A 16,629-nucleotide genomic window follows, 5' to 3' on the forward strand; every position below is an offset into this window, starting at 1 on the left:
CATCCATCCATCTATCTATCTATCTATCTATACATCTATACATCTATACATCTATACATCTATCTATAAATCTATCTATCTTATCCATCCATCTATCTATCTATCTATCTATCTATCTATCTATCTATCTATCTATCTATCTATCTATCTATCCGTCTATCCGTCCATCCATCCATCCATCATCCATCTATCTATACATCTATCTATACATCTATCTATCTTATCCATCCATCCATCTATCTATCTATCTATCTATACATCTATACATCTATACATCTATACATCTATCTATAAATCTATCTATCTTATCCATCCATCTATCTATCTATCTATACATCTATACATCTATACATCTATACATCTATCTATACATCTATCTATACATCTATCTATCTTACCCATCCATCCATCTATCTATCTATCTATCTACTGTCTACTGTATCTATCTATCTATCTATCTATCTATCTATCTATCTATCTATCCATCCATCTATCTATCTATCTATCTATCTATCTATCTATCTATCTATCTATCTATCTATCTATCTTATCCATCCATCCATCCATTTATCTATCTATCTAGATCAGGGGTCAGCAACCTTTACTATCAAAAGAGCCGTTTTAGGCAAAAACAACAACAACAACAAAAATCTGGCTGGAGCCGCAAAACATTTGAGCATTGTGATGAAGGTAACACAGTTTATAGTCTAAGTATATAAGTCTAATGCAATGAGGGCCAAAGTGCAAATGTACGACGGAGTATAAGGGTCACATTGAGGGAAAAAAACATCTGAGATTTCCAGAATAAAGTCATAACTTTATGAGAAAAAAGTCACAACTTTACGAGAGTAAAGTCATAACTTTATGAGAAAAAAAGACGTAATATTACGAGAATAAAGTCATAACTTTACGAGAAAAACAGTCGTAATATTATGAGAATAAAGTCATAGGTTTACGAGAAAAAAAGTCGTAATATAACGAGAATAAAGTCATAGGTTTACGAGAAAAAAAGTCGTAATATTACGAGACTAAAGTCATAACTTTACGAAAAAAAAGTTGTAATATGAGAATGAAGTCATAGGTTTACGAGAAAAAAAGTCGTAATATTACGAGAATAAAGGCATAACTTTACGAGAAATAAAGTTGGAATATTACGAGAATAAAGTCATAACTTTACGAGAAAAAAGAAAATAGCACGTAAAATTACTACTTTATAATATTATGACTTTATTCTCATAATACTACGACTTTTTTTCTTATAAACCTATGACTTTATTCTCGAAATGTCAAATTTATTTTTTTTCCTCAATGTGGCCCTTATACTCCGTCGTACCGTCGTACCATAGACCTACAACAATGATAAATAAAAATGAAACTGTTAACAGAAAAACAGTTATTCATTTCCATTTTTGAAAATCCACAGGAAGCCACTGGAGAGGGGCTGAAGAGCCGCATGTGGCTCCGGAGCCGCAGGTTGCAGACCCCTGATCTAGGTTAAAGGTTAACATCATGAGGACGTAATCCTGGATGTGGCAGACAGGGTGCTTTGAGAGACAGATATGCAACACAATACAGACCAATACATACATATTAGGTCTGGGGCAGGGTCTGCAACCTGCGGCCCCTCTCCAGTGGCTCCCTGTGAATTTTTTAAAATGGAAATGAATAACTGTTTTTTTGTTTACATTTTCATTTTTATTTATCATTGTTGTAGGTCTATGGTACGACGGTTTATTAGGGCCACATTGAGGGAAAAAAATAAATCTGAGATTTTGAGAATAAAGTCCTAATATTACGAAAATTAAGTCCTAATATTATAAAGTAATAATTTTCCGTGTTATTTCCTTATTTTCTCATAAAGTTATGAGTTTATTCTCGTAATATTACGACTTTTTTTCTCGTAAAGTTATGACTTTATTCTCGTAATATTACGACTTTTTTCTCGTAAAGTTATGACTTTATTCTCGTAATATTACGACTTTTTTCTCGTGAAGTTATGACTTTATTCTCGTAATATTACGACTTTTTTCTCGTAAAGTTATGACTTAGACTGAGCCCTTTATATCTACATAGGGAGCATGTCCTCTTCACATAGTCTGCCATGTCGCTCCGCCATGTTTCTACAGTAGCCCAGAACGGACAAACCAAACACTGGCTCTAGAGAGAGCTTTTCACGTTTTTACGTTACCTGAAGGCCACCGTAGTTCTCTGACACGCTTGTGAAGCTGTGTTAACGCGAGCCACAGAGTGCAAAACCGTGGCACTGCCAGCCGCCATCTGACTTCCGTTGCTCCTAAAATAGTGTTATTATGGTACGGATGACGTCTGAGTGAAGCAAACAGCATTACTGCGGTTTTGCACTCGGTGGCTCACGTTACCACAGTCTTGGAAATGGAGGAGTGAGCGGAGGGGTGGTCAGTTAGTTTAAACCTGCAACCACACCACTAGATGCCGCCAAATCCTACACACTGTACCTTCAATATGAAGTTATTGAGTAATGAAGCTTTAAACACCAATGAATTAATTAATTTATTGAATTAAAACGTTGACTGTCCAATATTTATTTGTAATTTCTCAGAGAGTTAATAAAATCAGGAGATATCATATGAAAATATTATTGGCAATATCAGAAAATGGCAAAAAAAATTAGAACTGAACGAGAGGATTAAACAGATCCTCCGTTGTGATGCATGCTTGTTACTGTACAGTATTTACAATTGATCTTTGGCTAGCTATTTACAAAAAATACACAACACATAAAACAATATTACTTAATACAAATGAGCTGTAGTTAAGTGTTTCTATATGTCCATCTTGCATAGGAAATGGTTAAAGGTATACACACAGTATGTGCCTGCCTGCCTGTGTTTTATGCGACTGATGAGGTAGATCCCATAAATGCTTTAGCACCTGTGAAACTGAATCAGTAAATATGGTTTGATTACACCTGTTCAACAAGCATAAACATGATGAAACGGTTAAACATGTAGGAAAGCAACGTTTCAATCTGCTCCGTCCGCAGTCTCTGATCAGCAGAGCGGTTAGCTCGGCGGCTAACAGCTAACTGTAAACACGTGTAAGTTATTTATTTGAGTTGTGAATGACTTTAGTTCCGTCTAGTAAGCCGTGTTTCAGTGTACGTGTCCAGGGAGTTTATTGTGAAGGGAGGAACGGAAGATGTGAAGCAGTGATACGCTGTTACTGACAAGGATGCAGACGACAGAGCCTCCTTTTTTTCAGTCATATATTTTCACCATTCAAGTTTTGTTAAAATTCTTGTTATAATATCGTATCGTATCGTGAGCTGAGTGAATCGTCACATCCCTAGTTTTCATACATTGTAGCATAATAATGTTTGAATATATTAATAAAAAAAAATAAATGTTTTTTTCTATCCTAATCAAAATATATGTAATATATACCTTCAGACATTAGAGGCTAAAAGCTTCAAACTCCTCCCATAGAGTCTCTGCAATGCTCGTTGAAGTCCTCCGTCTTTCAGTTTTAGGAAGAAAGAAATATCTCCTCTCTTACCTATTTTCCCTTTAAGGTTATAGGTTCTATATTTGCTGAATATTTCCAAGATATTTGGTTTGAAATTTGAGAGTTGAACACATTTTTAAAAACCATATTGTTCTCAAATGGGATGATTCGTACAGCACCACAGCCCTTTTTTTGAAACACTTAATTTTTGGCCTTCTTGTCGTCTTTTCCTTTCTTTTTCTCCTTTTTCTCCTTCTCTTTCTCTGCCTTTTCTTGGTCAGCTTTCTTCTTCTCCCTCTTTTTCTCCTCCTTGATTTCCTTGTACCTCGGCTTGGGCAGTTCCAGGAAGCCATTTTCCCTCTTCTTCTTCTTCTTCTTTTCTTTCTTTGGCGTTGCATCTGAAGGCCTGCTGATGTCGATCTTGGGGATGCAGCCGGAAGGGAATATGCTGTTCCTTCTCGCCATACTACGGGGAATGAATGCGGTAGCCACTTTGGCGGAGGCCAATGAGAGCAAGCTGTCTCGCCGCTCTGTCTCGGCGCAGCACGTTGTATGGATGGCCTCTGCAGAGTGGATTGAGGGAATCATGTGCGATACTGAGCCGTTGCTGTGGCACACTGGGCTCTCCTCTAGTTCCTTATCCGGGTGTTTCTTCATCAGCTCTGGCACAGCCAGGCGCCTCTTCCCCACCTCAGGAGGGCTCGTAGGGCAGAGTGGACGACATCCAGTTGAGATTAGGGGACTGTGGACACTGGTGGTCATGCGCACCATGTGGTCCAAGGCCCCGTCGTCCTGGGGGTCACGAGGAAACCTGAATCCAAATGAGCTTTTGATCCGCTGGGTGATTTTTTCCTTGGCAGTTTTCTCAGATGTGGCCTTGGCTACCCTCTCCTGGAGCTCAGGCCAATCAGGGACATAACTTTCACAGCACTGCTCAGCTTTTGGCCGCATATTCAGGCGGCGGAGACGATGCAGGGTCTCATAGCGACCTGTTTTCAGCGCCCAGTCCCGAGCGCATTTTCCTCTGGTGGTGTCTACTGCATGTATGTCTGCTCCTGGAAATAAAAGTGGTTGAGCAAAGGAATTAGGAGAGCAAGGGTTGATTTAAATTTTAAAAGAATTATTCATTCTTCTTTTCTTTTAAGTGTTATTCAGATCTGCTGAGAGCCGATAGGCGTTTTTCATGGCTGACATTTTGGCTTGTCACAGCAGGAAAAGCACATGTCGTCAATCACATTATCGACGGGCTGTTGCAACACATTCTCACTGCCAACTCGTCAAAAACCACCGCTTGGTCTGTGCCCCTCAGCATCGGAGGCCGACGCATGGGGTACCCCCCTCTTGGGTTACTTTTGGACAGACTAGGGACGGCGTGTTAATATACGCTCGACATGCATTGTGTCCTCTCAAAATAAACTTTTCTTTATTTTCATAGAAAGTTTGGTTTAGGCAACACAACCACTAAGTGAAGTTTAGGAAACGGTCGTGGTTGACGTTAACTTCACTGAATCGCAACTCACGGGACTCATGGGACTGACGATACTAACGACTCACATGACTAACGTCTCTCGTGACTCAAGGGACTGACGATACCGACAAGTCACGTGACTAACGACTGACAGGAAAAATAAGTCAATATTACTTTTAGTTTCACACGGGACACGAACACCGGCCTCCTGGTTGAAAGTCTTGTGTTTGTTTGACCCATCCACCACCACCGCTCCCGCCAACCCTTAGCGGACTCTCGCGCTATTAATACTACACTTGCTGAATAACGCTGCGTGTGGGTTGACATTGGAGTTAGTTGAAAGCCCAGTTCGTCACATACTGTTACTAAAGGGTGCCTCCGTGCGTCGGTTTCTGATGCCAATGGGTGCTGCGCAATCGGCGGCATTTGACGAGTTGGGAGTGAGGCCGGGTTGCCTATTCCAGTTTACAGGTAAAAGTTCCATCCTGGTGAGCCAGCATGCACAAAGCCAGGGCTGTGAAACTGAAACCCTCAATTGAATGCAGCCATTATTAATGATTAAATACACTTTTGCTTTTTCACCTATAACATCTCTGCCACAAAAAGGCCAATTACTGCCCTAAACAAATCAATTATACAGCATGGTAGTCACTGTGTAGGCCATTTTCACAGCACACATTTTGACTTGTCGTAGTGGGAAAAGCACAGGTGTAACTTATAACCTTAACGATGGCTCAGTAGCCTGCATGCACAATACCAGGACCCTGAAGCCAAAGCAGCTATATGCAATGCAGCCTTCATTAATTTTATGATTGACACCTGTTTACAGCACTATTGCATTGTTAAACAATAATTTATGACTGGCAGAGATTTTAGGAAACGTGTGTCGTCTACAAATAGCTTTGCAAGCTAGTGGCTAATCTACAACCAGCCAGCAGGACTAGTAAATCAGAGGTTGGTGGATGGTGTGTTAAGATGTGATAATGTCCTCAGAGTGATCCCTTAAACCGGCCTGGCGTCACTGGCACACTCACTTGCGATCAGAGTTAGCTGGCTTCAAATATGGACAGATAAACCGTGGGCTCAGCTATTCTCACCACCAGTGCTGTAACTGTTCATTTAGAGCTGTAAAAGTCCTGGTTAATGAGCTAATGGTAGGGATTCAAAAAAGACCAGATAATATCATAGAGCAGCAGCTCCTGTATGAGTACAACATTGTCAAAGGTTATTCCACTGGTGGATGAAGAAATGACGGACAATTGTGTTTGTAAAAGTCGAGCCTTTGGATGGTGAGAGAACTGTACTATCAGTCATCTGAGCATTATTTTATATGTCCATGTACTTTTATGCATTTTATTACACATGTAAAGGTTTGTAGAAGTGACTGACAACTTAGAAATCTATGAATATGCAAAGAACATGTGATATATTGGTATGATACCAGCAAGGTCCCAATATCTTCCAGAAAGTTTGCATAAATTATGCATTCAATTTATCAAAATGAATAACAAAAAAGGATAGTTTTCCAAGACTCCAGTGACAATAAATGGTAAATCAAGCAAACAAACGTACCAGCCATAACGAGGGCAGCCATGACGTCAGTGCGGCCAGTCATTGCAGCTTTGATGAGGGCTGTGAAACCTCGACAATCCCTTATTTCAGTGTCTATACCAGGATAGTAGTTTAGGAGGTACATGACTGTGTTGACATGTCCTGCAGATAAAAACACAGAATTCAGAGATCAGATCAGCAGTGTGTCAGAAAATGTGTAACATTTGAAAACTGGCTGGTTGGGACTGTTTGCATGAAGATAAAATGAAAGTTTTACAGTTTTCAGTCTACAGTATATAAGTCACATCATGCTGTATATGCTACTGTCTAATTAGACCATAATTGTGTTTCACTTTACTGAACTTTATCCTCTGAACTTGACTTTTGTTTTGTTTATGTTTGTTGTGTATGTACGACTGACCGGCTTGGGATGCAATCATCACAGCAGTGTTGCCTTCGTTGTCCTGGTGGTTTATGTCTATAAAGGGACAGGTTTGAAGCCCGTATACGATGTCCACGAAGCCTTTGCAGCAAGCCACCATCAAGCCATTCTGTTGAAAACGGTAAGGATCAATAACCGTGGGATTGTTTTAGACATCATGGGCTATGCTATGATACCATTATGAATGACACTCTCACCCATCCATTGATGTCCAGCTCTCTGACCTCCTCTTTCGTGACCCCCCTCTCCAGAACTTTCCGCAGAGAGACGTGTTCATTACGGGCGCATGCTTGATACAGTGTCGATGCCGCACGGCTATCAGTCGTCTCCGATGTGTAGTCTGGAAGCACCGAGTCATCGGAGAGGATGCTGTCTGAATCGGACTCCGACAGAGACACGTCGTCCTCATCAGGGCCTGAGCCCAGGTAGGGGTCCTTTGCTGCAGTGGCCATCTTCTAACAGCAGAACAGGTGAGATGCTGCTGTGTCCTTTTGGCTACATCTACAAGTAAATCAAAAAAAGAAACTAGTCGGGCTGAAATTACTGGATGTTGTCCATAGCAACAAAGGTGTGCTCTTGGAAACTCAGAAAGGATGAATTTTTCCTCCCTGGAAAGCTCTCCATAATTGCACATAATGCCAAGTTAAAATCATATCCTCATTCAAAGCACAAAGTTATTGGTGAATCACAACATACTGTAGCCTATAGAAACGGCTTCAGATCTGCCACACTGACAGATCAACAGTTTGTTTATTGTCAGATTGACGTAGGGAAAACATGAGTCTATCCGTCAGGGATTATGAGTGTGTTATCTGTGTGTCATGGAGTGGGTGTGGTCGCATGAGCTCAGTGTGCCTTTTTGCTGTTGAGTAACTGGATCAGCATCTCAAAGCCCTGCTGAACATACAGGAGGGCTAAATGAGGAACAACCCACCTCAGAATAACCTCAGTCACATGTGGCACCGGTCAACTCATGCTTTGGCTCTCTTACTGCGTTCTGAAGTCAACATGACTATTGAAACTAATGACCACTAAGACGATCACTGACAGTGGTTTTCCAGATATTTTCATGAAACACACATTACTTGTGTTGTTCAAGAAAGAACTTCTCGATATGAAAAATTATCAGACGAGGGCTGTCAAAGTTAACGCGTTAATAACGCATCAACGCAAAATCGTTTTAACGCCACTAATTTCTTTAATGCATTAACACAATCGATCTTTCGGAGGTTGTAGCGGGCTCAGAAGATATTAGAGTAAAGATACTGGCATCATATGAAACTAAAAAAACATAAGGAATCCATTGGTACCAACCGTGTCATACTAGCTTGTTGTGAAGGAGGCTAAATAACGCTCCAAACTTGCGCTCAATTTTGGCGAGGAAAAACAGTCATGGCCATTTTCAAAGGGGTCACTTAACTTCTGACTTCAAGATATGTGAATGAAAATTGGTTCTATGGGTACCCACGAGTCTCCCCTTTACAGACATGCCCACTTTATGATAATCACATGCAGTTTGGGGCAAGTCATAGTCAAGTCAGCACACTGACACACTGACAGCTGTTGTTGCCTGTTGGGCTGCAGTTTACCATGTTATGATTTGAGCATATTGTTTTATGCTAAATGCAGTACCTGTGAGGGTTTCTGGACAATATTTGTCATCGTTTTGTGTTGTTAATTGATTTCAAATAATATATATATACATACATTTGCATAAAGTAAGCATATTTGCCAGCTCCCATGTTGATAAGAGCATTAAAGACTTGACAAATCTCCCTTTAAGGTACATGTTGAACAGATAAAAAATGTGTGATCAATTTGCCATTATTCGTGATTAATCATATTCAATCATGCGATTAATTGCGATTGAAAATTTTATTCGATTGAGAGTACTAGTTCAGACATATCAAATGTTTTATGTCACAGACCAATGTGAAACCACAGATCATGAAATCAAAGTAAAGAAGTGAAGCATCTGCAGCATTTACCGTCCTTCATCATTACAGAATATATGTACTATCACTTTGATCAAACTAACTAAACATAAAGAATATACACTCACCATAAGGGGTAATCAATCAGCTGTAAATGTAACTGTATCCAGGCGTGTCGGTCCGTGACTCCTGACTTCCTCCAACGCTGCTACTGTGTTTTCAGAGCAGCCGAGAGGTCACAGTTTCCTCCTGGGCCTGTAAATAGAGGTACTTTACCCATTTCCATCCCCACATATTCGTCGTGATGACATAAAACTGAGAGGAGGAGTCTTCGCAGAGTCTTCACAGAGACGCTGTATGTTCAGCTTCTGTGCTTAGCTCATCCCACTTACAACAGCTTTATGGAGAGGATTACTTTCTGCTTCATCTTTCAACTCAACACTTGTGTTGTCCATACTACCTGCTACTTATACCTGTTTATAATTGGCTAAACTAAAGAGAGTTTCTATGTTATTTTCTTCACTTTTTTGTCTTTATTTTGATACTTTTTTTTGTGGAAAATAAGTTAATTCGCCTGTCATCACTGGTACATTTGACCCAAAACGATAGAGCACAAATCATGATGAGAAACTTAAAAAAAAAAATTAAAACAGAAACAGAACATTGAGGAAAACTTGGAGGAAGAATAACAAACACATGTCAGCAACAACCGCACCTCATCTTCTGTCAAATATGAATAAATATGCATTTATGCAAGCAATCGCTTATTAAAACACAGAACAGTATTTTGTATTCTGTCCACAAATAACTCTTTAATCCAATTGTAAACGTATAAGTTGTTAACTGTAAGCTGCTTAAGCCAGAGGAATCAAATTAATTGTTAGATGGACTAGCAGATGATCAAATCCCACCAGAGGGGACTGACCTGCTCTGAGCAGATGGGACAGATTCCAACAGTTGAAACAGCAACAAAAGTCATTTCACTGAACAGCAGCGGCAGCCTTGGCTGAGTGATGATGTTCCTCAGATATACCACAGGATGGGGATCTCTCGCACAGTTTCAGTCTTTATAATTTGGTCACAATAGAGTGAAACTGATGAGTAGTTGTATATGTGTCCTAGTAAATATCAGGAATGTACAAACTGCATGGACATGATTTAAATCTGAAATGCATCTGCGTTCTATGAAGCGAGGTCTAAGAGGATTTAAACTTTTGGAGCTTGCACTGCAGTCATAAAAACAGGACTAAAAGCTGTAAATGAATGAAACAGGACTAATACAGTTTCTCACATTCGCTTTGGCTCAATTCTTGAATGAGAATTGCAGTGGAGTTGTGATGTCCCATCAAACAGTTGTGACAATTGCACTTTCAGTTTAGAGAAAGTTAAGACCGTTTCAAAAAATGAGCCAAAGCGACTAAGAAAAACTGTAATTATAAAGGAATTCATACAGGCAGTAAGATCTGGTATACTCAATTATAATAATAAAGCAGTTTTTGAGTTAGTTAAAACTCCTTCTTTGGGAATGGTCACAGACTGAAATTAGCCTGTGGGACTAGAGGGACGTGGCTGAACCTGTCAGGACAGATTGACCCCTCTCTTATCCAGAAGGGCCTGAGAACAGATCCCACTGCAATTCAACAGCTGTCCCATCTGCCCTGAGGAGAAAAAGAAACCTGGTTCAAAGCATATAGATTGTCTGCTTTAGTCCTTCTGTTGGACGTCAGGCAGGACGGCAGAGATCTTTTTCTGAAGCTTTTCAACTTGTCTTTTGATTAAATAAAAATCAAAGGATCGGACATGGATGCTTAAATGAGGGAAGAAGAGTGAATTTAAAAACATTAAGGTGAAGAGAAAGGACGCCACATTAGGACAAACGGAAGAGAAAGGGATGCAAAATGAAGACTTTGGCAAAAGTGCAGGGGAGGACTGAACAGCTTCTGGGATACAGGGTTGATAAGGTGAGTGTCTTTGGTCCACGCTGTTCAAGTGAGGTGATGAAAATAACAAACTTCAATGCTAAAGACTTGCATGTCAACTTGGGCTACTCTTAATTATTATGACAAAGGCTGAAATTGTGTGAAATGTAATTAGAGACATTATTAATAACACAAAACAAGAAGACCACACCTGAAATATTCTGTATGCATTTATTTGTGTCAGATGATCTGTACCTTCTTTGTTAATAGGAATTGAAACACCCAAACATTGCTGCAGCTTGTCCTATAATCTATATCATCATATTCATTTGTCTTAAAAAATAGGGTTGATTTTAAGTTGATCTAAGTTTTATTATAATAGGCCATGTGTTATTTTACACAGTATTTTTATTTAAAATTTTAACGCCATGAAATACAGCCTTTTACATTGATGTAATATATTAGACAATATAAAGTTGCTGCATTGGCACAAAACAAAGAAAGAAACAACAACAACAACAAAAAAACAAGAATGCTCCTCCTCTTTTCGTGAATGGTTATCTATATAAAATGGAGTATATTAAATGCAACAGATACAAAAAATAACAAGTGTTTTAAGAAGAAAAATACAAATTCTACAAGCTCAGGAACTCACTTGATCAACTGTTAAATCTAAATCCATAACATATTAATGAAGGACCTCCACTGACACAATTTAGCTGTTGTTTATGTGGCAGTACTTTCTCATTTTGAGAATGCACAAACATCGAGGTGCATTAAATAACCATCTTGCTTTTTAGACTTGTTTCTGTGGCAATAACCAGAAAAGCCCTGATTTCTGTTTTTGGTGTCTTATAGACTAGAAGTCACTTTTAAGATGAAATCAGCCCAACTTATTCTTCAGACAACATCAGACTTCTTTTGCCGAGGACTTGATGTTATCCTGTACTCTCCCGATCAGTTTAGTCCTCTCAGGGAAATTCCTCGGATGAGATAAGAAACCACTTAAGCTGAAGCAAAAATAGGAAAAGAGAGAGGGGTGGAGAGAGAGGAGAAATTGGGTGGAAAAGTGGTATAATTAGCTCAATCACTCTCTGTTCTGTACCCCTAAATCTGTCACACATATACATTCAAATCTAAATACAGCTACAAATAAATGACTCTGATGAAGAAGACAAGGTGTTTTTAATTGAAATTGAACTTGTTTAACTCTCTTTTGTGTCAGGTTTCCAGCCGGGAGAAACTGTTGTCGGATGAAAATAATCAGGACAACCAGACGCAGTTCAAGTGGGCCAGGAAGTCCAGTGTGGCTGCAGGATGCAAAGGTAACACAGGGTTTATCTGCTATACTCTTGTCTTCAGTGACTTTGAAGAAATACAGTAGTTTACTGCTGTGTGCACCTCTTATGTCACCCATAGTGGGGAGCTATCTGACAGAGAAGAAGAGCAGCGTCAGAGTTTTGACTGAAAATGTTTCACTTTGCACACAAACCATCCTGGATGTATTTGAGATTTTAAATACTCAAAGCAACACCAAACACAAAAAAGCACACATTACTTTATCCTGATGATTAAATATTGGCTAATTTGGTGCGTGCCCGCCCACACACACATGCATGCACATACAGTAATCCTACATTGTGGAGAGATCAGTGCTTTTCAGCTCACATGGATCATCATGTCAGCAGAGTTTTTAAAAGCTTAACTCGATGGCCAAGAGAGCAAGAGCATTTTGATATTTTTATAGCTGTAATCTGTCTTCAGTGGATTGAGATTCCAGGGTTGTGTTGGTCGACCTGTGACGTGAATGTGTGCTTATCTATCTGTGTGTGTGCGTGGAGCTGTCTAACATACAGTGTGTCACATAGAAACAGCAGCTGAAGTCCTCTCTTCCTGTTATTTTCTTCTTCACCGACTTTGTCCATGTTTGGGTTTGTATGAGTTTATGCATAAATCTTCTTAAAACACACTACCGGCTGCCACGAGCCTGGACAGCTGTGCTCAGAAGATCATTTAGTCGTGAATACTTAATCTTGGCTTTGAGATTAAATGGGTCTGCCTCCATCCTGCCAGCTCAGTTTGCTGTGTTTGGGATACCTCCACATGTTGTTTTTTCCACAGAAGGAAATGCTTTGGTAACAAACAGGCATCTGCCTTATTGATTAGAGAGGGAGGTAATTTACCAGTTTTAAAAAAAACATACAGTATATGATAGATCATCTTTGTTGATGATTCATAATTCATCTGCGAGTGCAAGTACATCTGAGTAACTTTTATTGAGTGTGAGTGAAAGTGTGACACAGTCAGTTACATACAGAGAAACTCCCAGCTTTACAGTGGGAGTGTCATGGTGTTTGTGCACACAGTTTTAGGCAAAAGGAAAAAAAGTTTTTTCATGATGTCTCCGTTTTTCCTTTTTGCCTAAAACTGAAACCAATTTATGTTAATTTTTATGTTAGTTTTTAACCAGACAATATTGTTTCAGTTTAGATTTACTTTTAGATGATACCCTGTTAATCATCTAATGACTCCTTAGACTTATCACGTGACCCCCTGAGGGAGTCCTGACCCCCACGTTGGGCACCACTGACTTAAAACACATATTGCTTATTTCATGGAAAAGTCCTTTGCTCACGCGATGGCGACACTAAAGGTCCCACTGCCACAGAGCGAACACTGATGAGGAATGCGTGAGGAGAGAGGGGAGAGAGAGCAGAAGGGGAGGGGAGAAGAATGAAAGGAGGTGGGACTGGGAAACAGATGCTGGCACAGCAGTGCAGCATGTTGGCCACCACCCCCCTCCCTCATCACAGTCCCTCCCACTCCCTGCCTCTCTGTCGCTCCCTCACGCACTTTTGGTCCCTCTCATAATCTTTGCCCACTATCTGACCACACAGAGAGGCTCGAGAGTGGAGGAGAGAGCGCTGTCTCTCTGGGTTTTTCCACTGTTTTTCTTCAAATCATGGGATAGAAACGGCAGTTTTTTCATCCCAGGGGTTTCTACTCATTGTTGGACTATGATTGTGGAGCTCTCTGTACACTTTTCCTCCCATCTCCTCTGGGTATTACCACAGGAATAGTGTGTGTGTGTTTGTGTGTGTGTGTGTGTGTGTGTGTGTGTGTGTGTCCGTCCAGCATGGTGCCTGCTTCTGATAGTCTTGTGTCTAGCAGCAGGAGTGGATCATCATGAGAGGGGGTCACCACCAGCAAGCGTGTGGGTGTCAGCACCTGTTCAGAAAACTGCTCAGCAAATGTGGCTGCTGCTTTGTTCAAGTTAGAGGTATGTGGATGCTCTTCAGGAGGACTTTTACTCTAGTTGTTCTCTGACTGTGGAGGAAAGTTTTTACTGATGATGAAATAGTTATTTCTGTTGCTTGAACACAATGTTTTGTAATGTTAGAAGATGCGCTCGGTTGTTATGTATCATATATCAAAGCCAAAGTTAGTTTCACTAAGTCAAAGTAAAATCCAAAGAACCTTTTTATATATGTTTTTTTTGCAACATTTGTATTAATCATTATTATGTTTTTCATCCAATCACCACCCAGTCCCATTCTGTTTGTTATACCCCTCCCACACACCATGTACACGCCTCTTAGCTACTGTAGGCCAGTTGAAATATTCTTTAATCTTATTGTGAATCCACATTAGCTTCCACTAAGCGGTTACTAGCTGTGTTGCCAGATTGGGCTGGTTTCTGCCCAATTGGGCTACTTTTGATTAAGTTTGCCGGGGGGAAATAACGTTGGTCTGGTAGGTGAAATTTGGGCTGCTTTTGTCAACATTTAGCAAGTTTTAAAAATGTTTGTAAAAACAATACTAGCAAACAAGCATTTTATGGTTAAAAACACAGATACATATTCAGTAAATTTTGTTGTCCACTCACTCATCCAATTGACTCATTTAATTTGAGAAATATTTGATTGACATATCGTTACGTATAAAGGAAGGCCTTCTTACTTTGACGTCATCATCATTGACATTCACATGGTCATTTGTGTATTTGATTGTCTGACTGTACTCTTTGTGGGTTGCTATAGCCCATTTATCTAACATTTTATCTTTGGTTATTTGATGCAAATATGAGGCTTTGTATGCTTATGATGTGTTTTCTGTTGCGCACGTAATGGTTTTATGGTTTTACACGGGTTTCTGGGAAGGTTATTTTGGGCTGTTTTTTATTGAATTAGACAGGTTTTAAGTTGTGATTTGGCTGGAAACTGTCAATCTGATCTGGCAACACTGGTCGCTAGTCTTCCTGGGGTCCAGGCTACGATTAGCATCCTTATATTTGCCCTTTAAGGTTGGTTTGTATTTGTTTATTGGGTCTAAAATTGTGCAGTTACAATATTGTTTGCAGTGTTATGATGCACAACAACCAAATGGCTACTTTTTTGGAAGTATTAGCTGAAACAATGAAGCTCGCCATATTAACTCTGCTAACTAACTACTGTTAGCAATAACCTCAGCCAGCAAATAGTGTACTACACCATTGCTTGTCCCTGTTAGATTTTGGTTTATCTTTTGAGAGCAAATATGTTTTTTGTGTCATAATTGACCCTGGTGTTGGTGTCAGGATTGGAGGCACAAATAGTGTTGGCAAACTTTGCACTGTATGAATGTTAATCATGACTTCTAGCATTAAAGAAAAGGAGATAGAGCTGAACAGTGAGTGAGTACTCCTTTAAATAGGAACTCTGACTCTATGAAATACGTTCGTGTGTAGAAGGTAACCCACAAGTTGCGAAACTCTCTTGAGTTGGTTGAGGTTAGGATAGATAGCCATCCTTTTTCCTTTCAGGATTCATTTACAGTAAATCAGCAGTCAGTATTTCAAAGGATGTTATACAGATACAGTGATTCATGTTTCAACAGAAGTCAGTGATGGAGTCACATCTGGATCTCTCCAGTTTCTCTGAATATGCTGCTTATCACTGAATCTCTGAAACACATGGATCAATGAGTCACTGTCCTGATATTCCTCTCCCTATAAACTAGGCTTAAACACCCCCGTCACACAGAGAGAGAGAAAGGGAGAGTTAGATATCATCTCTGGAAAAAAAGAAACAAGATTTATGAGACCCAGAATAGAATATTTTCATAACAATCTCTGTGTGCATCCCTGGCAATAATTAGATATAATGAGCTGAAAACATTTGCTTTTTTTTTTTTGTTTCTGCTGGTAATATCAGTCATTTATGCTTCTCACTGCTGTAGCATCACTCTTTAGTTTAGGTCGTTTGACATTATGAGAAAAGAGACATTAAATCACGCAAAAATCTACAAAATATAAAGGATAACACAATAAAGTCCAGCACTTAAGAGTGGTGGTGTCTGTGAACTTTCAGGTAGCGCTAGCTGGCTGGCTTAGTAAGCATTAGCTTGCCTGCTAAAATGCTTAGCTTCTGTTACAAGAGTAACCAATGGTCAAGCAAAAACATAGAGTTTCTGTTTTCTGATTGTAGGTTGAAGGAAAATTATAAAGCCTTATATTTATTTTTACACTCAATTTTAATTATTCAATCAACAATATGTTATATTTTTGACTTGACTTTTAAATTTGTACTACATTTAGTAAGTTTTGGGGCTCCCTATGTGTATACCACAAACCAGGCTGTTCTCATACACCGTTCGTAGCTATACCTACGAAATGTAATGTACTGTAATTTGTATATATCCCACAAAATTTGTATGTAATCTACGTAATCGTGAACCAAGAAGTAAGAGCGACAAACGTCACGTAGGGAGGAGCTCGGGGTGAATTGGTGGGTCAAAAAAATATCGGACTTTCGCCGAGGAGACCGGTGTTCATACACCGTGTGAAACCAGAAG

The 16,629-nt window shown here is 39.6% G+C and overlaps 2 protein-coding genes across 3 annotated transcripts in view; one reads left to right on the top strand and one right to left on the bottom strand.

The window, feature by feature from the left end:
- Positions 1 to 2,869: 2,869 nt before the first annotated feature.
- On the bottom strand, positions 2,870 to 12,011 carry ankrd33ab (ankyrin repeat domain 33Ab). Its single transcript, XM_037772357.1, has 5 exons — positions 9,007 to 12,011; positions 7,142 to 7,445; positions 6,924 to 7,053; positions 6,524 to 6,664; positions 2,870 to 4,538 (listed from the first exon to the last, which is right to left on the bottom strand). The coding sequence occupies exons 2-5, from the start codon at positions 7,394 to 7,396 to the stop codon at positions 3,685 to 3,687; spliced, it is 1,380 nt and encodes a 459-aa protein (XP_037628285.1). The 5' UTR covers positions 7,397 to 7,445; positions 9,007 to 12,011; the 3' UTR covers positions 2,870 to 3,684.
- Positions 7,278 to 16,629, top strand: part of arhgef25b (Rho guanine nucleotide exchange factor (GEF) 25b) — a 31,484-nt gene continuing 22,132 nt past the window's right edge. The window contains exons 1-3 of one of the 2 annotated variants that reach the window (XM_037772321.1): positions 7,278 to 7,414; positions 12,023 to 12,122; positions 13,969 to 14,077. In XM_037772321.1, coding sequence (XP_037628249.1) covers positions 12,051 to 12,122; positions 13,969 to 14,077 — 181 coding nt within the window. In that variant the 5' untranslated portion in view covers positions 7,278 to 7,414; positions 12,023 to 12,050. Of the gene's footprint in view, positions 7,415 to 12,022; positions 12,123 to 13,968; positions 14,078 to 14,457; positions 14,551 to 16,629 lie in introns of those variants that run through there. The other variant, XM_037772330.1, reaches the window with a different exon arrangement.

The sequence above is a fragment of the Sebastes umbrosus genome, chromosome 1 (assembly GCF_015220745.1).
Source record: "Sebastes umbrosus isolate fSebUmb1 chromosome 1, fSebUmb1.pri, whole genome shotgun sequence".
In the NCBI taxonomy this organism is placed as follows: Eukaryota; Metazoa; Chordata; class Actinopteri; order Perciformes; family Sebastidae; genus Sebastes; species Sebastes umbrosus.

Coding starts and splice junctions, on each gene's coding strand:
- ankrd33ab (XM_037772357.1), bottom strand. CDS start 7,396: ATGGCCACTGCAGCAAAGGACCCCTACCTGGGCTCAGGCCCTGATGAG. Junction 7,054..7,141: donor AGCTGGACATCAATGGATGG/GTGAGAGTGTCA, acceptor CGTTTTCAACAG/AATGGCTTGATGGTGGCTTG. Junction 6,665..6,923: donor GATGATTGCATCCCAAGCCG/GTCAGTCGTACA, acceptor TTTTATCTGCAG/GACATGTCAACACAGTCATG.